This window comes from Tauraco erythrolophus, chromosome 6, assembly GCF_009769465.1.
Source record: "Tauraco erythrolophus isolate bTauEry1 chromosome 6, bTauEry1.pri, whole genome shotgun sequence".
NCBI classification, from domain to species: Eukaryota; Metazoa; Chordata; class Aves; order Musophagiformes; family Musophagidae; genus Tauraco; species Tauraco erythrolophus.
In genome coordinates this window covers 3923700-3946998 of record NC_141470.1, presented here as the reverse complement: position 1 = coordinate 3946998, position 23299 = coordinate 3923700, and the positions used below count along the sequence as shown (strand labels likewise).

General features: G+C 42.9%; 1 protein-coding gene across 4 annotated transcripts; it reads right to left on the bottom strand.

The window, feature by feature from the left end:
• Positions 1-1125: 1125 nt before the first annotated feature.
• Positions 1126-22900, bottom strand: ALKBH3 (alkB homolog 3, alpha-ketoglutarate dependent dioxygenase). Of its 4 annotated transcripts, none has more exons than XM_086613441.1 (9): positions 22816-22900; positions 21629-21741; positions 20429-20463; positions 18957-19004; positions 17303-17406; positions 16006-16094; positions 11590-11799; positions 3218-3316; positions 1126-2659 (listed from the first exon to the last, which is right to left on the bottom strand). In XM_086613441.1, exons 1-9 carry the CDS (start codon positions 22898-22900, stop codon positions 2567-2569), a joined length of 876 nt encoding a protein of 291 aa, XP_086469567.1. In that variant the 3' UTR covers positions 1126-2566. The 4 variants fall into 4 exon arrangements, with proteins under 4 accessions (XP_086469567.1, XP_086469566.1, XP_086469568.1 ...); XM_086613440.1 differs by having other exon boundaries at positions 21629-21750; positions 22822-22900; XM_086613442.1 differs by having other exon boundaries at positions 22831-22900.
• Positions 22901-23299: the final 399 nt, after the last annotated feature.

The following is a 23299-nucleotide window of genomic DNA, read 5'->3' as shown; positions in this document are numbered from 1 at the left end:
CACCCTCTGCACTTGACTCCAACAGCAGAAACAGCTGAATAGTAGCAGCACCAGAAATTTTCAAGTTGCCCTGGTCTCTAGTGGAGAATCTTTAGGTGCCATGAGAACACCACTAGGCTCAAGACTTCTCAAATCTCACTTTTCCACATATCTGTTTGGAGAACTGCAAGAGTGCTTGCAGCAATCAGGAACAAGTTTTTACCTACAGGAAAAATGTCCCTGCAGAAAGATCTCCTGAAGAGATGTGGGCTGGAATCTCCTAAGCTCTAAGCCATTTCCTGCTGTCCTGGCAGGCAGGAGGTTGCAAAGTAGGTGACTTTTTTGGGAGGAGGTGGGGGGAGGAAGGAACGTCCCTCAAGTTCCCAGCTGACAAAGAAACATGACCTCTATGCCAACTGTTCCCCTTGCAGTCAGGGCACTCAGGACAGAGGGAGGAATGATGCCACGTGCCTTCTCCTCACTGTCAACTAGATTGGGATATAAGCAGCAGCAGCACAGTCGACACGCAAGAGAGAGCAGAACATAGCAGACATCAGCAATAAAAAGGTGTCACCCCAAGAGAGCTCCGTGGGATACAACAATTTTCTTGCTGGGGAGGAAACCTTGGTCTTCTCCCAGATCAAAGGAAGTAAAGAAACTAACCCACAATTTGCTAACGTTATAAATTAAAACCAAGAAAGTAGGTGAAAAACTGTTCTTCTGCAACAGTGTCAGCCTCTGGGGCTCTACCATCAGTTATGTGCCGTGGCCTCATGGAATTCAAACGTGTTTCAACTTCCATAGGCTGAGGTTTGGGGCTTCAGAAGTTTCCACCTAGTCCTCATCTCCTACACTCTCTTGCAGGATGACTGCTCTTAACACGGTGTAAATAAATGTAGGCTGCACGAACTGAAAAAAGCTGAAGCATTGCCTTGACAGAATACCTGGAGAAATAAACACTGCCTCTTGGTTAAGGAAAACCACTCAACTGTCAGGACTGCCAAACCTGGGAACACATACTGGGATGTGCACAAAGCTCCAGTTACCCAACAAAAGTGAACGTAAAAGTAATCCTCTGCCTCCTTCAACACTAATTTCTCAGGAGATACATCACAGAGCCCAGATCTTAGATTCAAATGCAAGGAATTCACATTAAACATACTTCAAAAATGTATTTCTATACAAACTGGGATGAAAGCGAAGACGTCGTTAGACGACAAAGTAAGTTTTCCAGTAACATTCATTCATTTTAGAAGAATAAGTTACTTCAAAAGCTGGATGGTGCTTTAGGTAGAGAAGCTGCTTCCGGAGTTGTTCGCTACACAAAGAAAATGATTCTGCCCAATTTCAGAGCACAGGGATTGAAATGACTCAACAGCCTGTCCTTTAGGTAATCAATAACATTAAAACTTAGGCATAATTGAGCATTAATAACTTGACTGCTCTCATCAAATAAGAATTCTAAACTACAGCAAATGCTGGCTAAGAGAAGACAGACATTTTCTAAACTCCAACTTATTCTTGCACTGAAGAGGGACACCAGGTTGCTTCACAACGTTAACGTGTCACAAGGCATAGAGTACTTCCCCGTGCTTAGATCCTATTGCAGGCAGCACGTGAGGACACACCAACCCTATGTTGTGATGGAGCACAGCAGATACCATTTAGCTGCAGTGAGAACCACCTATGCATCAAAAAAATCACTGCAAGCCACAATTTAGTTGTGCTAAAAACAAAAAAAGAGACTAAGAACTTATCAGCAAATTCTGAAAGTAACGTTTTTCATCTCTCCGTGTCTATTTTCCTGCCTACGACACAGAGGCAACAGTTTTAATCCAGCAGGGATGGGGGAGTGTTAATACTCAAGCAAAGGGCAGCTTCAACCTGGCTCGTGGCTAAGGTGTCTCTGCTTGCTGCCTCTGTCTGTCCTGGCTACATGGATAAAGAATTAGGATAAAGTCTGACCACAGAGTGCAGAGCAGAAGGGAGCCTTGACCCTATTAGGCACTAGTATAATTCAAATAGTTATTTATATAACGAACCTGATGGCTTTGTTGGAAAAGATTTTGCAACCTACAAACAAAAACCACTGCACCATCCCTTGGTGAAATCAGTAATACTCAGAGATCATCATGAAGTGCAGCTTTCTCATTTCTCTACGCACAGCACACACACACAGCTGGCTTTACATAAAATAATTGTCTTGTCATTGCTTAGAACACAGATCACTGCTTGGGGGGGGAAAGGGAAGACAAGAGAAAGTGCAAAAATAACTGCTCACTGCATCCTTCTGCTCCAGTTGGTACCTCTTGGATCTTTCACGTGCTCTGTGTTCTTTGAAGAACGATCATTGTTTTTTCACAAACTTAAACCCTGTGATTTAGCAGCATCTAATAGCATATCATTTCTGAAAACAAACCAGCACTGTCCACATAACACAGGCGGCTTCTGATTCCCAAAGATCTTCATAATATCAATTCTTTTTCCCATCAGATGTTTCACGGAACTCTGTTCCTGTAAGGCTTCCTTTCAGCCTGTAGCAAGCTGAGGTTCTGGATCTGCTGTGGGTTTATATCCAAGTGCCTCTTCACTTCCAAACTCCATCAGGTTCTGGATAAATGAACCTAAAGGTCAAGTTTATCCGTGCATCTCTAGAGTGATATTCCTTAGGCACTCGATGCTGTAAGTGGCATGAGGGATAAAATATCCCACAAAACAACAAAAAAAAAAAAAAAAAAAAAGGAAAAAGAATGAGCTTGTGTATTTAAAATACAGGTAAGCAAGCAACAAAAAAAACCTTCATTTGCTGGGATGGCTTTTTATTAACATTTCTAAACATTTAGCTAAGGCAAAAAAAATTCATGTTCTGACTGCTCAGGGCCACTGAAAACAAAAGGTCTTTGTAGATTAACGTAGACCTGTTAAATTACAACTTTTTTATATTCCAAGTTCCTAAATTGATTTTGCTCTTGCAGCTGCAGGCAGCAACCTTCCTTGCTGAACTTCGATGCTGGCACAGCTGAGCTGATTCCTATTAACATCCTTTAGCACTTGAAAGAAAACCCATTGTTTCTGTGGGTGCTTTGAAATTCCGAGGCAGAAAGCAGTATTAAAGCACTGGGAAACAACTGTGTCACTGGAAGCAGAACATCCCACACACCTTTATGGGAATGCCTCATGCAGATTTAGAGAACTGCACTGCAGGTAAAGCACCCAAACCGTGTCAAGGAGTTCCTACCTGCCAATCCTCCTGGGTAGCTCCTTCCATCATTAGCAGAGTGCCATGATCAAGTGGGATTCTTCGTCTTTCTACGTAAGTATAGTCTCCGTTCTCTTCCTAGAAAGAAACATTGGACACTGGAGAAGCAAGTATGTGCACTTGGTAGAAACCCAGTCCTCTATGGCACAGCTTAAAAAGCTGCGAGGGGAGAGGAGGAAAAGACACTCTTACAAGATGAACAAGTCTAACTCAACTTCTCTGTTACCATGTTTCATAAAGAGTTCAGGAGCTGAGCGTTTTAAGGATGAAAGAAGCCACAGCGTCTCACTTCAACAGGGAGTTCCCACATCTAGTGCAAAGTTCTGGAGTGGGGCTGTGAACCTTTTGGAAACATCTGCTCTTGGAATGAACAGTTCTGCATGGAGATGTTCTGCAACAGCCACCCTGATTCCAATGGTTAACTACTTCATCTTCCCTCTGTTCTGAATTTCTCTTGGTTTGGACATTACATGTTGGTATAGTAGTATCTGCTGGATGAACAACTTCTCCTATCTAAAACCATCTTCTTCTCCTTAATACCACTAAGCAAAACGGACTGCTAAACAAGAAGACAAATAATTTGCAAACTTTTTTTAAGCCTTCAGATTACGTACAACTTTTTTAAAGCACAAATGTTTTTTGTCCAACACAAGAAGGACATGGAGCTGCTGGAGCGGGGCCGGAGGAGGCCACAAAGATGATCTGTGGGCTGGAGCACCTCTGCTATGGAGACAGGCTGAGAGAGTTGGGGCTGTTCAGCCTGGAGAAGAGAAGACTCCAGGTGATCTCATAGCAGCCTTCCAGTGCCTGAAGGGGCTACAGGAAAGCTGGAGAGGGACTTTTTACAACGGTGTGTAGTGACAGGACACAGGGCCATGGCTTTAAACTGAAAGAGGGGAGATTTAGATCAGATATAAGGAAGAAATTTTTCACTCAGAGTGTGGTGAGGCACTGGCACAGGTTGCCCAGAGAAGCTGTGGCTGCCCCATCCCTGGCAGTGACCAAGGCCAGGTTGGATGAGGCTTTGGGCAACCTGGTGTAGTGGAGGGTGTCCCTGCCCATGGCAGGGGGGTTGGAACTAGATGATCTTGGAGGTCCCTTCCAACCCAAACCGTTCCATGATTCTAAATACAACAACTGGACACAGTGACACCGCAGTATTCGTCTCTCACATGCCACATCAGTGGCATTAGCAACTCTATTGCTTTGCACTGTCCCTTCCAATTTTAAATCAGATTAATATACTGCTAAGTCAAATTGCTCAGGGAAGTCTATTATGCCAACACAGTTCTTGTCAATCATGACAGTAACCTCCTCATGAAATCATACTGTGTGTGACATGAGCTGTCTTCTGAAATGCCACACGGGCAGGTGTAATAATGCTCTATGTACTCCTTTAGTATTTGCTGATTTTAGCCTCCAACAGCTGCAGAAAAAAATTGCTGCAAACCTTGAAAAACCTCCATCTAACATGTTGCCTACTTAACAGTGGCACTTTGGTTATTTCATTAATAGTGAAATGTGAATAGCAAAACCAGGATGTCCCCCAATTACACAACGGCAGTATATATTTTGCCTTCTATAGATATCTATCTACAAAACTTTGCAAGTTGTCTAGGGAGAGTGGAAAGCAACTCTCTGAAATCAGGAATTCAGGGAAGTTTCAGATAGGAAACCACCTGCAAGATACTGGGATTATTTTAGAGAGAAGGGGAGTCAGAGAAATATGTCAGTTAGTGTTGAAAGGGAGGGGACTTAAAAGGTCTTTTCTTTTTAAGTTCTAGAAAGCCATAGATAGCTTGAAAGTGTAAAGTGGACAATAAATGTCGTCCACTCAAAAAAGAGTATGACAGGTTCTCAGTTTCTACATTGTGCAAGTACAGGATTAACCTTGTTCTGAGGATACTGCATATAGCAAACACGTAGCCTGAATGCATATTTGTTATTGTACCACTGTTTCTAGAAGCAGAGATACTGTTTTTTTTCCAAAGAGATCACCACATCAGTCATTTGTTCTTAAAAGAAAAGCCAGAAACACACAAACACTACAGAGATGAAGAAAAAAAATAAAATTAGGCCAGGTCTGAGCTTCTAAAGCATGATAGTGTTCCTGTAAGGGACCATGCATCTTAAGACAGCTGCTGAACAAATGCTTCAGATTTTTCATTTTTTAATTTTTAGGCAGTATCTTACCTTCCAGTGTCTTCCAATGGTTGGTGGACTCCTAAAATCACCCTTGCTGAATGCTTAGGAAGAAGCAACGCTCAATTATTTCAGACCCAGCCAAAGGCAGCAATTACTCCAGACTCAACAAAACCTGTTACTACCAGAGTGGCATTTGTTACATTTGTCATGCAAAATGAAACTGTGCTTGGGGAAAGGGAGAGGGAAAAGAGATGAGAGGTCCCAATCTGTGTCACCTGTAAGAGAAGCAGGTCGCAAAGAAGCTGGAGACAATACAGAAAAAACGAGACTGGGAAAAGGGAATTATCACAGTAAGATTAAACCCAGCTTGAGGTGCAGGTTGGGATCAAATCAATTCCCAATAATAACAGGCATGACTTGATGTAATTGGTTATTTATTCACACCATTGTCACTTTCTGTTCATGTCTGGGACTGGCTGGCTGGTAATTCTGGAGTTGTGCGTTTCTTGGGGATACCCAAGGGCCCGAGGCTGTGCCAGTGATTAATTAAATTCATTAAACCTCTGGAATCAGGGACTGCTGAAGGCACTTGGAATCACCTGTAATACATATTCTTTGTAAGGACAATGCAAAACCTATTTTTAAGCTTCTAGAATTATTAGCCATTCATCTTGCTCTATTAAAAGTAAGGTGTAATGTCAAAAACATTTTCTTAAAATTCAGAGGAAACAAGAAAGAAACCTTCAAAAATAGGTATTGTAAACATGACTGCTGATGAAAAGCACAGAAATACCATTGCATGGCTGTTTTCTATTTCAAAGCATTACATCATTTCACTTTGTGGATGGACAGCAGTGGACTTATTTTTACCTCTTGCTCATCTTGATTAAAAAGGAATTCTTCTAAGACAAATTATTTAGGAGAAAAAGACAGTATGAAAAAACAGCAGTTACTTTCTGTTTTAAATGGGACATCTCTGAGCTTAGTTTTACTTAGAAAAAGAGATTTTAGTGTCAATTGGTTTTGCAGAGCTGGCAAAGTCAGACAAAAAGTTTTCACTGTCTTACATGTCATTAATAACACTGTCCACCAAATCTCATTTCAGAACTTTTACCTCCAGAGCTGATGTTAGACATACAGAAGACTCAATTGAGTTTCAGAGGTCAAGAAGTTTATGAAGGAAAATTAGTATATTAGAGTTTTCATAATCTTGAGTTGCACACTAATACAATCCAAGCCTTTCACTGTCCAAGTACACTGGCTAAAACTTTTTTTTTTCATCCTTAATTCAAGTAACTACGGTTAATAAGTGAGGAAAGCTCAGCATGAGTTGATGGGCATTCCTGGATTCCATCGAGGTTTTTTTCTTAAAATTGTCTCGAAAATCAAAAAGGTAAGAAAGAGAAAAGATCTAGTATAAATCTATATAAATCACCTAAGTTTGCTCCTTAAGGCTCAGGCAAGTTTATTGAGATAATAGTAGGAAATGGGTCCTGGATAGCGTGGAAGCACCTTCTATTATAAGGAAAAGTAAATGGAAACATCTTGTAGAACGTATAAATAATAATGCAGTTATACAAGCAAATGATGTATAATTATTTTCAAAGGCAAAAGTCAGCAGCCTTCATGGAGAAGGCTGGCTTCTAGTCTTCTGCTTTACCTATTTACCTATTACCAAGAGAATTATCCTTAAAAAAAACTCCTAATCTTTTACTTTTCAGACTTCCATCTTGCTTGTATCCCTCTTTTCCAGTTTACTCCCCTAACACCACCAGCTGTGAAAACACCCTCCTCCACAACAAAGTGGTCTCATCTCTCAATACTTCTGCATTTTTACCTGTTTGTTCTCACTATCCCTGACAAAATCCTCCCCGTGGCTCTTTTATTTCTGGATTCAGTGAAAATGAATATCAATTCTATTGCCCTTTCCTCACGTCATCCACTCACCCGCCTACATAGGACTATCTTTATGTTCTCTCAGACTTTCTGCAGCTGACCTAGCAGACTACAAGTAGTAGTAAGGGTAAGAGGTAGCTACTAGGAGGTAGCTTAGCTCTAAAGCACTCACATCTTCCTCTCTGCTTGTCTATAGCTGCTCAAGTCCTGCCCATACTGGTGGGCAACACCTCCTCCTCTGCAGCCACTGCTGTCTGCAAGTCTCCTTCGTGCCAATCTAGAAGTTCAATCCTCCTCATCCTGATCCAAGCCTCTGTTTCCACTGTGCTCTATATATTCCCATGTTCACCTTCAATTAAGCCTGCTAGGACACAAAGGGTTATTTTTCTCTGCTCTCTTCAAAAGTACTAGGAGATCTTTAACTTCTGCTAGAACAGCTACTCAAGGACTTCATTTGAGTGTTTTGTTTGGAGGACAGACCTATCTGAAGGCTGATTCTGAGAATACCACAAACATCCTGCTATTACCTAAGGCATTTGTGAAGCTCCCCCCCTTCCCCAGCACCCACCAGTTTCCTTGGTTACAGATGGAAGAAAAGCAACCTGATGGTTGGCTTCCTAACTCCTTCCACAGTTCACAGGGCAGTTGGTTGGACAACGACACCCAACAGGTCCTGATGGCACTCAGACCTCTGCTACAGAGCATCTCCCAGTGGGAACGTGGGAGCTTAGTGGGACATTAAACGTTCACACTTGAACTAACATTTCACACACAGCTTCCAAAAAAAACCTGATCAGATGGCAGTGAGACTGTATCAGTAAGACCCATGTAACACAGTGAAATCAGTTCCTCTAGAGTAGGATGATGAAGCCATGTACGAGTGGGACGGGGACCCTGAGGCTCCATGGAGAACCGGAGGAGGTCCCGGTGGTGTGGTGGTAACAGCTATGCTGTGGGCAAGCACAAGAGGACTTGTTGACTAAACCCATAGACTTTGTGGGTATTGTGTATGAATCACAGCCCTAAACCAAAGTATTCATCTCTTGGTTTTGGTGTAGGCAGGAGCTACAAGGGTGGGGGGCAACAAGGAAGCAAGAAAAAGTTCCCGGCTGGCAATTTTTTTTTTTTTGCCATGACAGTAATTTATACTGGAACTAGAAGCTGAAAATTAAAGAAATCAGATCACTTCACTGTAGACTCCGAAGTACCAAGCAGGCATCCAAAAAACCCTCGAAACCATTTAAAGCAAAGGCAAAGTAACAGCTACAGCCAGACAACTGGTCCAAGTAAACAGAAAGGGCAGTATTTAGAAGAAAGAATGCTTAAGAAGAAAAACTCCAGCAAGCAAAGTAAACCAGTTTGGGCGTCCTGTTAATTTCCATGCAAAGTCTCCTTAATTCCAGTGGGAAATTTACTCCTGAAATGTATTTGTAGCTTTTCACACACACTAGACTGAAGTCTGAGTAAGAATTATTTTTACTTATCCACAAGGGATGCTTGTTGATGCAGGTTCAAATAGGTTCTACGTCCCTTTACCATCTTTTATATGATGAACACTTACTCATCCAGTACGGTACTCACCAAAACAAAAAACAGAGGACTGATCCTTTCCTTCCCCTCATCCTAGAATAATTTTCCGGAAAAAATACCACTCGCACCTAAAGAACTTTTGGTTTTGTTTTTTTTTTCTTTTTTTTTTTGCCAAGGAGAAATGCAGAGAAAGGATAAATAGATTCCTTTTTGTGACAGTTTCAGAGTGGCCTATAGAAATGCCACTAAATTCCTACCAGAGAACGTCAAAATTCACACAAACACGCACCGAAAAAAATCAACCCACAAACATTCCTGGTGGTCTTTGCAGTTAGAGAAACAGGATTTTTTTCTCTAATAAGTTCATCCACGTCAAGATATAATATGGAAAATATTATTTGTGGTACATACTGTTTTGTACCCAGTACAGGATCACACAAAGCAATCGTTTTAGGTTTTAATTCCCGTACCATTTACCCACAGTGAGCTTCTACCATAGTATTTCTCATTTTGTATTTTCATGACACCTTTCATCTCAAAATACTTAAGAGCACTTACACAAACGGAGGGAAATGAAGGCCTTTGAAACTCTAGAATCTGAAATATTAGAACCTCAAAGAGCTTTAATATGGAGAAGAAAAGGATTTACCTTCTCTTTCCTTCCTCAGTGAGGACTAACTCTGGAAAACCCGATGTACTGATACCGGCAAATTCCTCTTCCCACAACTTGTTTTTGAGTAAAGTGATGATGGAACTTCAAATATCCACAATCCACTATAACTTTCTCTTAATGAAAGAGAGAACGTTACGTTACAATAGAGTATGAAAATTACTTCTTTGGAGGCTGAAAGGTTGTAATTTCCATTAGAGCCTCTTGTAACTCCCACTTGGCAAAGCATCTAGTGTCATAGGATGCTCTCAGAAAATTGCAGGCTTTGGGAACGTGCAAAGAATACGTAATGTGTGCCGTGTAATTATTAAGTACGAGTTCCCTTAGGCACAGGATGCACTTAATAGCAACTTACTCAATCACTCTGCACATGGGGATCACACCTCAGAAACAAGTATGTCACGCTTGCAAAAGGAATACACCTCCCAGGGAGCACGACTCAGCTAGTCAGAAATATCAGGGTCAGAGGCATTAAAGGAAAAAAAAAAAAAAAATGAAGAGAGCTTGAGGGGTACATCTATAGAAAAATCATTCATCTCAGGAAGAAAAGGGAAGAAATTGTGCAGTACAGATAAAGAAAGCAGGCAATTATGAATGGCACAGACTGAATTTCTCCCTTTGCTCATAGCGGGTGTCTTTTCAGAAAACAGACCAAAAAGACATCCTGCTCAAGAACTGGGTTTGACTTTTAAGAGGGGAAACTGCAAAGTTTATACTGAAATCTAAGTGGCTTTCATTCTGACCTATCGAAGGGCAACACTGCACTTCTAGAAATGAATCCAAGCACCATTTACAGTTTCCCAGAGGAAGGAACTTTCCAGCTGATATTCTGTTATCATCACAGAATCAGAGATACTTACTCATGCTACGCCCACTGACGTAACACACTAGTTATGTGATGTCACGCTCAGGGACCAGGATTAAATTCACTTCAGACAACAAAGAATTTACAAATTAGAGAAGTGGTAAAAAAATGCAAATTACTGATTTGTTTTCTGGTTCAAATTCTGACCTTTGCTGCTCACAACCAGGTGACCCGAGGTGACTCTTGATGGGCAGACTTCAGTACATCAGCATACATTTATCTAATAGGCTGATAATCAGAGAATCATGGAATGGTTTGGGTTGGAAGGGACCTCGAAGATCATTTAGTTCCAACCCCCCTGCCATGGGCAGGGACACCCTCCACTACACCAGGTTGCTCAAAGCCTCATCCAACCTGGCCTTGAACACTTCCAGGGATGGGGCATCTACATCATCACCTTTACTCTCTGCATTACTTACAGTAAACAGCAACACAAGCAGATGGTAAACTTCTTCCCAAAGTTCTCCAAGACTACACATGCAGAAAGGGCATCTGAAGCAGGATACCCTAAAAACAAGGCCTGTATTCGCAAAACAGGAATGTCTGATGCCTTCACTTGGATAAACACAAACTGCAAATTTAAGTTTTAAGTTAGCTGGCTTGTTGACAGCATTCCCAAGCACAGCATTTTATCTGGAAAGAGTATTCACTACTGAATCACCGACTGATTTGTGAAAGGATGTTCCACACGTGCCTCCTAATCAAGGCAAAGATCTAAAAAGTACGATGCAACAGTTTGGTATTTTATGGCATGGAAATTCGGTACTTCCCTCTGTACCCTATCCCTCAACCTGAACACACAAGTCAGAATGCAAACATGATGAAGAGGATTTTTACTTACAAGAGCAGGCAGAGCTAAGCCTTCATCTCACGTACACTATGCACTACACAATGTTTGCCTGAGTTTAAGAAAATGGTGTCGACCCTTTGGTTCATTTACACAGTAGAAGTCCCCTTCCACCATCACAGATTCAATCTGAAGTGATGGGAAAGGCTTTTATTTGGCAGAAGAACGCTCAGGCTGCAATTTCACTGCAGCACTACGCTGCTGCACGTTACTAGTGTGGCCCCATTCCCACCCTCAAGATGTCACATTCCACGCGACGGATTTCTCCATCCCTACACTTACTCCACGGAACTTTACGAGTTGTACTTCCATTAACTACTAGTAATTCTCTGAACAGAGGGAAAATACTCAACGTATCAGTAACTCTAGGACTGTCTCAACGCAATATGAACACTCACAGGGGAGGGTTTCTTCCTCATCTCAAAGGTCCGGGTAGCGCCGAAGCTGAGCGAGGCAATGACAGGATTTTTCCCCAGTGCTGGTTCGTCGTCGCTGTGCCAGTCTACGCTATCCTTCTCGTTTCGGTAGAGGTTGCAGAGAAGAGAGTTGAAGGTATGGCCAGTGACCTCCTCAATGCGCTCCTTTAGCATGGTCAGCAGAGGATGCCACTGCAATCAGCACAGCAGCAGGAGGGTAAAGACAACGAAGGCAGGTCAGCAGCAGCACGAGACACAAAGGGAAAACTACTAAGAAACAAAATATCCTGCACTTAAACCACAATAAACTCGAAACGTGCGCCGGCAGCCCAGAAAGCCAACCGTGTCCTGGGCTGCATCCAAAGCAGCGTGGGCAGCAGGGCGAGGGAGGGGATTCTGCCCCTCTGCTCTGCTCTCCTGAGAACCCACCTGGAATACTGTGTTCAGCTCTAGGGTCCCCAACACAAGAAGGACATGGAGCTGCTGGAGCGGGTCCAGAGGTGGCCACAAAGATGATCTGAGGGCTGGAGCACCTCTGCTATGAAGACAGGCTGAGAGAGTTGGGGCTGTTCAGCCTGGAGAAGAGAAGGCTCCGGGGCGATCTCATAGCAGCCTTCCAGTACCTGAAGGGGCTACAGGAAAGCTGGAGAGGGACTTTTTACAACCGTGTGTAGTGATAGGACACAGGGCCATGGCTTTAAACTGAAAGAGGGCAGATTTAGATTAGATCTAAGGAAGAAATTTTTCACTCAGAGGGTGCTGAGGCACTGGCACAGGTTGCCCAGAGAAGTTGTGGCTGCCCCATCCCTGGAAGTGTTCAAGGCCAGGTTGGATGAGGCTTTGAGCAACCTGGTATAGCGGAGGGTGTCCCTGCCCATGGCAGGGGGTTGGAACTAGATGATCTTTGAGGTCCCTTCCAACCCAAACCATTCTATGATTCTATGAAATCAAACAAATGCCTCTGAACGGTTCTGATAATACTTTTAGTAAAGCTGAGGAACAGGCTTTCTGCAAAATAGGCATACGTTAACTATCACTCAATACTAAATCATCTCTTAGAACTAGCATGAAAAGCAGACTGGCTTTGTGATGTAGGCAGCCACCCCGGCTAACTGGAAAGTGAGAAAGCAGACAGTAAAATCTGCTTGAACTGACCACGGACAAACATCGGGAGCTCTTAACTAGGACAAAAAACATGCAACTTCTCCCATGCCTACCTGTTCTTTTAACCTCCTGGCCAAGCTATAGGAGTTTAACACAGGGGCCTGATAACATCTGAGATACTTGGCCATTGCTGGTGGGCATGGGGCATCCAGAAAGTTGCCATCGGTGACTCAATGACACCTCTCAGTCGCCTGCAGCTGTTGACACGGAACAAGAGGCAATGGCTGGTCTAACACTATCACAGCATGGCCCTCTGTCCCTGCTCTTAGTTCAGCTCCTTAAGCCCAACTCATCACCTCTTGGGGTTTGACTTCGACACTGTAACCTTCCACAGGTCCTGAATTTCCTCCTTCCCTTTGCTAACGTCTTGCTGAGCCCATAGCCCACGGCAGCTCTGCACATTCCACTACGACTCAGTCCAGTGAATCATTATTTAACGTTACAAACTCACGTCATGACTTTCATCTGTCAGAGTGCTTTTAAGTATATAGAAAAAACCACAACAACTAAACAATGTAGGACAGAATTTTTGCCCATTATATAAGCAGAAATGGAGATCAAGGGAGGATAGAGAACTGATTCCAAATCTCCCAGTGCATCACTGGCAGAAGAGGGAATCATAGAAGGGTTTGGGTTGGAAGGGACCTCAAAGACCATCCAGTTCCAACCCCCCTGCCATGGGCAGGGACACCCTCCACTACACCAGGTTGCCCAAAGCCTCATCCAACCTGGCCTTGAACACTGCCAGGGATGGGGCAGCCACAGCTTCTCTGGGCAACCTGTGCCAGTGCCTCAGCACCCTCAGAGTGAAATATTTCTTCCTTATGTCTAATCTAAATCATAGAATCATAGCATCTCCCCTCTTTCAGTTTAAAGCCATTGCCCCTTGTCCTATCACTACACACCCTTGTCCAAAGCCGCTCTCCAGCTTTCCTGTAGCCCCTTTAGGCACTGGAAGGCTGCTGGAAGGTCTCCCCAGAGCCTTGTCTTCTCCAGGCTGAACAGCCCCAACTCTCTCAGCCTGTCTCCATAGCAGAGGTGCTCCAGCCCTCGGATCATCTCCGTGGCCTCCTCTGGACCTGCTCCAGCAGCTCCATGTCCTTCTGGTGTTGGGGAACTGCAGAGCTGAATGCAGTATTCCAGGTGGGAACAAACAGCAGGAATTATTTCCTAGTATCCACCTCTAATAATCGAGTCTGCACCGCCTTCTTTCCATGCTTAAAGTGTTTTAAAGTGTTTTTAACCTCTTGGCTACACTGCAGAAGCCTCAACGTACCATCTTTCTCTGTTAGGGTTATTTCTAGCTAAACAGAAATACCTTCAATGACAATCATGTGAGTAATTAATTATACAAAAACATAGCTTGCAGCTATGGGACAGGTAGGGAAATCAGTAATACCATCCCCAAAAAAGCTACAGCTCGTTACTGGGCTGTCTGAATGCACAGTACGTGCACGACAGACGAAGCAATGACACAACAGTCCAACAAGGATTACTGAAAGCACTTTTCAGTGATCCAACTTGGACTGGATTCCTCCAATTCCTACCACTAAAGTATTTATTACTAAAAACGTTACTGCATGGTGAATTTTACAATTCAGTGGAAACTCCACTACAAACCCGCAGCAGTGGAAGTACTTTGTTGAAACACTAATTTGTCACCAACTACATCACTGTTTACAAAGAAACATTTTTTTAACACCAAAATTCGTTGAGGCATGAGCACTGGATTATGCCTAACAGCGCTGCAATCACACCCAGACTTGCCAAATGAAAAAGGACAAGCACAAAGCTCGTTACTCTTACAGATCAAGTGTTCAGGGCAGGTAAATGGTGTTGGCCAAGCTGTGCACTAAATTCCATTTTACTTGGGATGTTTTACGATATAAACTCTATTCTACAGGTAAGGACTGTGCTCTTTGTGCCACCCACTGCTTCTCCTAGGGCTGCAGGAACTCCCACCTACAAAGCTGAGCGAAATGTCAGAGCGTCTGTGCGCAGCCTAACCCATATATCTGCCTATGCAATAGTGCATCTCACTTTCTGCTGGAGTTTCTTTCAGTAAAAAGAATTATTCAGGGATAAAAGACAGGATTGGTGTGCGTGACTGATTTAGACCTTGTACCTCTTGGATGAGAAAAACACGTCAGTGGCCCAATGAGTGCTAACTCTGACCTTTATGCAAACTGAAGTGAAGCCATGAATTCAGGGCACATAGGTTCTATCCGAGCTCTGAGCAGCAAGGGCTTCCACAACAGGCAATTCTGAACTGGATTTAAATCGTTACTGTACAGCAGAATGATTTTGTGAGGGCACTTTCCATCCCTGAAGTCATTCAGCTTCCAGAAAAGTCCATTGAAAATAATAAATATCCCACGAATGAGTTTTAAAAAAAAAAAGCCTATTTTTCCACCACAAATTCCACAGGTTAGGGAATTTCTGAACTTCACAACTCGTCTTGTTAAATAACACTTTTCCCAAACTGAGCTTTCCTAGGAGGTGCCCCCCTTTGGCAGCAGTTGTGGGACTTTGGGCACTATCCAGCCTTCGACAGTCACCCTTAATTTATGGTTCAGAACACTGCAGCCTACTGCCAGTAGGCTTTGTTTGAAATTTCCAACAAAGCAATACCAAGAGACATGCCAATGGGACGACAGGCTGGAAGAGAGAGAGTGAACATGAAGAAAAAAAATCAACGACTCAGATTTTTAACCCTCCCAAAATAACGTGGGAAATTACATTATACAATCTGGAGTGGCTGAGCAGGCAGGTCGTGTGTGAATGTAGCATTCATAGAGGAACCAACAATATGCCTAAATTCTCCTTTAGAGCAGCATGGAATCCAAGTGTTTCTGAAAGTAACTATTTCAGTGTATCTTTGCAACAAAAAGCTCAGCACGCCTGTGTACACCACAACCTCCCATATAAAGATGTACAGAGTAAGCCACGCAGAGCAATTCAGAGTTTTGTCCAAAGCTACGCCGACCTAAAAGCAGAACTTTAAATTCTGAAATTCCTTTTGCCAATGTTCAGCAACTAAATCATGCTCCTCTCAGTCGATCCACTCCTAATGCTTGGTTTATGAAGTTGTCCACATTCCACCAGAATCTGCTGTGGATCACAAATGAATACTGACACTCTAGATAAAAACAGAGGCTAGAGGGAATTTTTGTCTCTCAATCTCTGCAAAGGATTTCTTTGTAGATGATAATAAAACTGTAAACATCTACATACATTTGGGTTTGGCTGCATTGTTATCCTGGAGTACGTGTAAGGAAGTTCCCCATACCAGGAAGTAAGCCTTGGTTCCTCAAAAGATATTTCTGAAAAAAAAAGAAGGAAAACAGAAAGACTTTCTCAGTTGCCTTATCAAAAGGTTTGAAAATGGGAAGATGACGCAATTCTGCCAAGAAACGTGATCAAAAAGGGATTGTCCACTCACCTAAAGTTAAAAAGCAACCTCTTAAAATCCTCAGCCTTACATAAGGAACCCAAGTGCAGGAATGAGATTATTCATAAAGAGGCCTGGCTCTGCAAGAGGAATTACCTTGTCAAAATTTTGGACAGGGCAGGGACCAGACAAGTTAAAGACAGCAGAATGAAACTGAAATTCTGGCTTGTTTTATATTCTCCTGGTTCCAGTGCCCAACACGATGGCGTGACACATCCACCGGAAAGGCTGAAGTGGAAAGGGCTGCAGCATCAACGGGGCATTACAGAAGCAGAACGTGGCTGGACAAGTAATATTTTGACAAATAGGTGTGTGCTCTATGGTGTAACACAAACATCAAGTTAAAAATACTTTCAGCTTCTGAAGAGACTATCTTGGTGGCCATTTCTCATGCTTGACAGGTAACATTCTGCATGACATGGCACCTTTACTGCAAGCCAGTAAACACAGATGTTGAAGACATTTTCCAGCCCTGGCCAGTAACTACTCTGACATAATTAACTCACATCCCTTCCTGAGTGAAACTCAGCTACAACAGGTGCCCCTTAGTGAACAAATCCAGAATAGCAGTCTCTTCACTTACTGCATACTGGAACTAAGAAGCAAAGACAAGGGAAAAGAAACATGCTCTGCTGGGAGTTTAAGAGAGAAAGGGAAAAAAAAAAAAACAAAAAACACATTTCTGGTGACAGAAACCTCAGAGAACACAGTTTCTGCAGGATCACTGGGAGACAGTATGGAAGGGATGGAGCACAGACTTACTTACTTACTAATATTACTTACTTACTTTAAAAAAAGAGTGGGAAAAAGAACTGGAGATTACAGAGGAGGCAGTGAAATTCAAAGATTTTTAAGACAGGCAATTTTAATTTGGGAAGATCTCATTTAATTGGTAACAGGAACATGGTGATGGAGCTTGAAATAAAAGCAGCAGTACTCTTCAGATATGCCTGGAAAGCCTGGAAGAAAATGTGAAGGAGTGCCAATACGTAATATGAAAAACAATGATAAACAATGCCTGGATTTTGATATGGAAATGAGCTGGGAATGACCTGAAAAGCTGGTCTACACATTCCTTACCCTGTCTGATGTGAGTTCGCTGACCCCAGGGTATGTCTTGGAGGAGCTGTTCAAACATCCAGTCTGCTTGTTCCGAGTCAACAAAGCCAGGAATCAAATGAATCCTGAGGAAGAAAAGACAAAGAAAAGATGGAATACACATTTCTACATATGCTTTGATAAAATATTTTAATTTCAAGGATTCCCCAAGGAGCTCAGAACGACTGTAACACATCAAACCAAAAGTCAAAGCCAGTATCCTATTCCTGAAGACAGCCAAAAGCAGGTGTGAAAGGAAGAACAGAAAGGAGCAGGAGCTCCTGGTGAGTCCTCCCCTCACCAAACATGTCTAATTGCTTTTTAAAACCTATAAAACCGAGTGACACAAACAATATCGTATGAGTCCCAAAATCAGCCACATACTGTGTGAAAAATTCCATCCTTCTGTTAGTAACTTCACATCTGATAAATGAGATAGCCCTGGTTATGGTACTACCACCCACATAAGTAAATAATTGCCCTTTATTCACCATCTCCACACCACTCGGAATTCGACAGCCCTTTATCACTGCTGCCATCCTATCCTCTCTTTTCCAAGCACAAGAACCCTAGAGTATTTAACCTCTCCTATTTTTTCCATTTTCATACATACATTTTATATTTTGACTGTACTAACAGCAGCATTCGAAAATTCCAGCCACTGTGGTGGGCTGCAGAGCAGGAACGCTGCTCACAAGAGTTTACTTTCACAAATATTCAATAAGAAAATATAGTAAAGGCATTGAGAGATGCAAAAATCCCATTATTAACTTTCCAGAAACGTGTATATTCCAGCAACATATTATGAAAGCAAACTCCAGAATAACCCAGCTGCCTGTGTATCTTTTCTCTTTTCAGCTGGTCAAAGCTTTCACTTTTCAAATTGGTATAAAAATTTATTTGCAGCTTTAGGAGAAACCAAGATGAAAGCTTTGAAATAAATGCACAAAAAGTTACTATGTGCTTGGCATTTTTTTTCCCCACTATTAATAAAATCTATCAAATTCCGAATAAAAGATTAATACTGATATTGCAGCTAAGTCAGCAAGGTAAAATAAAATGCATTTCAGTCAGTAGGAACCACAGAACAAGTAGGTTTTGTTTTGAAGCGTCCTGAAGCTGAAATAATTAAGTGAAATAATTAAGAGATAGCACATAAGCAAAAGGAACAATCCTAAAGTTACCAAATCTGCCTAAAGTTAAATGCTTTTATTAGATTCATTTCAAACAAGTCCAATCTACAGCCAAAAGGTTTTGGCAGCTCTTAACTACACAACACAGACATCACACACTTGCTAACGCAGGAAAACTCATCCAAATTTCCAGCAGCAACTTACTCTGGACCGTGAAACAAATGGATATTAGCCCCTTCTCCTTATTCCAGCCAGGAACACTAGATGCAGTGTGTGATAGACGTTAAGAGGTTCATTTTTCTTCTCTTCAGTGCTGCTCAGAACTGCACAAGTCTCTGCTACCTGACACCCTAAGTACTTCCAGAAGTACTCTGAACAGAAGATACACGGGAAGGGCAACGTGCAGCTGCTGGAGTCAAAACACTCTACAGGGATTAGATTTCAGGAAGCTGAGCATCACCGCGCCGTTCTGCAAAAGCAAATAACAAGTTTCACCCACTTACCTAGAAATGCCAGTTGGAACTTTGCTGAGCTCATACACACCAGGCTTGCTGAGGATGGAGAAAGAAAAAAAAGTCATCAGATGGACAAACAACAAGGAATTTTCTTACACTGAGGAGCATGGGTGTGGAATTGCCGTAAGCCTGGACTAGGGAAAGTTTTCTTGAAAAAAGAAAAGTAATAAAGGGAAGCAACACTGTTCTGGAGATTGTCAGAGCACAGAGTAAGGCAGCAAGGTGTGTTGTAGAAGCAAATGAGTTTGTGTGGACTTCCTGCCTCTCACTCTCATTTCACCAAAGGCTCAATACACAGTTTGAGGGCTCTGGAGATCAGCAAATGAGGGATGTCATGAGGAATCTAAAGGAGACAATCATACCAGACCTCACCCTGACCGCTATGTTTGCATGTATAGGCACACTGAGTAAGAAAATTCCACCAAGACAACCAAACTAAAGAAAAATTAATTCTCAAAATCTATAACTTCACCGTACACCACCACACCTTGTCACATTGCACGCCAAAGTTTTTCTGAGAAGATCCCTGTTTCAACACAAAGGGGAAGTGATCTACGGATCTTTAGCTTCACTGTGCCACTTACTAGCAGCTACTTTTCTGAACCTTCAAAGGAAGTGCTGCTTGAGTTGTCATACCAGCTACATTCCTGGATAACAGCAAGTAATTTCCAGCACAGTTTACACAGGGACTGTTCTAGAAAAACATACATTGCTAACCAAAGGAGACATTGACCCAGAATGTCCAATTGTTTGTTCTTCCTGGCTTATACAGCTACACCAAAGCTATAAAAACTAATTAACACCAACTTGGACTCTCCTGATTCAAAATTTAGCTCAGGAAAAAAGTTCTACTGAAATTCAGTGTAAAGTGATCTTGCCACCCTGTCAGCTTAGTTTTTCGTAGGCACCGAGGAAGTTCTTGCTTCTATCATATTTGAATTTGCCTTCAGGAAACCTTGCTAGTGTCAGCAAGAGAAAAATAAAAGTCATGCCTGTTTTTCCCTCAGCATCAGTGCGTCAAGGAGGAGCTTAATTATAGTTTTTCTCCAATTAATTTTCCTGTGTTTTGAACTTAAAACTTGAGTGAAGTTGAAACAGTGCTTAGGAGCCAAAGGAGGGAGCTGAAGGGTCAGATTCAAAGAGCAGGATCCTTGGCCTGGGAGAAACATTTTCATCTTCTAGAAGATTTCTAGCACTACATGAGCAGTTCTGGATGATGCTTTCAGTCATATGGTTTACTTTCAGGTAGTCCTGCGAGAAGCAGGGAGTTACACTTGATGATCCTTATGGGTCCCTTCCAACTTGACATATTCTATGATTTCTACTGCCATTTTCTACTGAAATTTCTTCCAAAGGCACAGCAGCTGGAAGTGGAGAAGGAGCTCTTTTTCAGTAGATTCCCACATACCAACAAGACAGAAAAACAGCACGAAGGACAGTCAAGCCAGCAGCATACTCACTCTATCACACCTGCCTCGGGAACTTTGCGCTCCACCTGAAAGGTAACGAGATGATACGTGGTGAATATTAAACATTTAAGTACCTGGCATGCTCTGGTCAAACAGAGCTAATTGCCATCTCTAGGGACTCTCTACAGCCACGTACTGGTATGTCAGTGAGAAAGACAAAGCTCTGGAGAACTGGTGAGCAGCAACAACCCACCCACTCTCTTCCCGCCCCAGAAACTCTCAAATGCAGCTACTACTGCAAGTAGTTTTTAGCCATCAACTGCCCCCTAAAGGACATTCATTTCTAAATTATTTGGAGTATTACAATACTTGCTATTTATCAACTGCAACCAAAAAAATTCTTATCCTTACTTTTGGAAGCAAAAATCCAGAGCAACTATAGGAGGGATGAACAAATCAAACACAGGACAGAGCACACATAGCAGGAGGTGACGCTTTAAAACGGTCTGCACAGATTGAGGCAGCTGGTTTTTGTGTTGACAAAAACCAAAAAGCAAACACAGGAGTTTAATCCAGCCTGGATTATCGTTCTGGTTGTCTCAGGGATTTAAGCTTTTCTTCTCTGAGTGCTGAGATGCAAGGAGCTACTGAGTTGAGCGAGCAAGAGGGTCAAAATATAGGACAATATAGATACCAGGGCTCTGCCACAGAGGAAAGAGAACCTTCCCAGACTATCTCCAATCCTTCCAAGCCAAGATGACAGCCTTTCAAACACTTCTGTCTTAGAAAGAAGTGCTGAAGATTCTTTTTCCCAAGCAAGAAAATCCAGAGCACAATATCCTTCATCTGCTGACGGGACATAAAGCAAAGCCTAGAAAACAAATCCCACACTCTTCCCCTGTAACAAATAAGATGGATATCCCAACTAAGAGAAAAAGCAGAGCTCAAATCATGCTTAGGACACTGCATCGTTCTGAACATTTAGGAGAACATATTCTTTTGGCTCTCCAAGAAAAAGGAGTTATGAACAGGTCCGTAATGACTACTCAAAGCCTGAGACTAACCAAAGGGACTGTAACTTTCTGTTTGCCACATGTGCAAGACAGTTGAAAACTCTGCTTGGTAAAAGCCCAAAGTTCATCTCAGCAGAGTTTTTAATTTGTTTTTAAACATTGTCAAAAAGTCTGACGTTTTTTATCATTTGAAGTTTAATAAAAGGTAAGATTCTGCTAGTAACTGTGTAATTTTTACCTCTGATGGCTTTTCATAGACAAAGTGCTTTTGAGTGTGAGGCTGATCTTTCCTCATCCATGCTGGTCTGGTGCCTGCAGGGGCAGGGTTGCTGGCCACAGGTGCCTCAGGTGCTAAAGTACAGAGAAGAAGGAAAAAAAAAAAAAAAAAAAGAACCACATGAAATAGAATTTCACCATACAAAAAGTACAGTTTGGAAGAACTTACGGAATCATTCTTTGAAGTATTGTCCTCTGCTCGACAGAGACTTCAGGGAAGAGCCAAACCTACATTACATAAGAGTTGAAACTGCACAGAAACTGGAAATTTTTTTAAGATAGATTTGTTATTCATAGACAAACAAGATCAAAAACATCAGGATGACATCTAGAACCTTTCAATTCTACCACAAATACCTGTCACATGCCAGGAGAAATTTTCCCAAGCAGCTACACTGCTTCCCTCTGCAATTTTGGGGTTTTTTTTAGGAAACAAAAATACATTTCTCTGAGAAAAATAACTTTATTAAAAGATTTTGAAACTAGGGAGAAAGCATGGAAGAGTAACCCAGGCACTCCACTTCACGTGTTTTATTTACACATATAGATGAGTTTAAAAACGGGCCTGAAACAGAGAAAGTAAAAGTCTTCACTCTGCATAATTCAAAAGACAGAAAAAAAAAATTTTTTTTAAATCCCTTAGGGATACTATCCAACTTTTTTGACTTGTGGAATGAAACAAACAAGAAAAAAAAAACACAAAAAAAGTTGGCTAACTTTATCCAAGAATTTAAAAAAAAATCATTTTGCTAAGGATGCTCAGTCTGCAGAGAACCAGGAGCTTTCCCGGGTACTGGGATTGGGCAATAAAGTGCAACATTTTGTTTTTTCCCACATTCACAAACCAAACCAGTCCTCCTCGCAAGCCGGGAATCCCGCCCAGCGCTCTCCAGCCTCTTTGTTGGGTACAAACCAGTGCCATTTCAACCAGCAGCCTTCATTTTGCCGAATCCCATTTGTCTCACCCATCCTGCCCAGAGGCGGGAATACTGGGCGCAATGAAGCGTGCGATTAGAAACGCAGCCGTACACACCTGCAGCCGACCCTGCGTTCTGGGTCGTAGACAAGTAAAATTTTTTAGGTATGTCGCGATAAAAACCTGTGTTGGCCGGAGCGCCGGGCCGGACGGCGCAGCCGCGCTCCCGGAGCGCTCCCGGTCCTTACCTGCGCGCCGCCCCGCCGCTCCGCCGGCCCAGCCGCCCTGCACACGGGCTCGCCGCCGCCGCTCCGCCATGGCCCCGCCTCGGCACCGGGAAGCACCGGGAAGCACCGGGAAGCACGGCCGGACCCGGCGCGGTCCGCCCGCTGCGCCGCCCGCCCGGCCCCGCAGCCCGCGCCGAGCGTTCCGCTCCGCTTCCGCCGGGACGGGAACACATCCCGGTCCCTGCCTGGGACCCGGAATGTCTAAGAGCAGAGCGGAAGCTGTTGAATAGAATCATGGAATGGGTTGGGTTGGAAGGGACCTCAAAGATCATCCAGTTCCAACCCCCCTGCCATGGGCAGGGACACCCTCCACTACACCAGGTTGCCCAAAGCCTCATCCAGCCTGGCCTTGAACACTTCCAGGGATGGGGCAGCCACAGCTTCGCTGGGCAACCTGTGCCAGTGCCTCACCACCCTCAGTGTAAAAAAT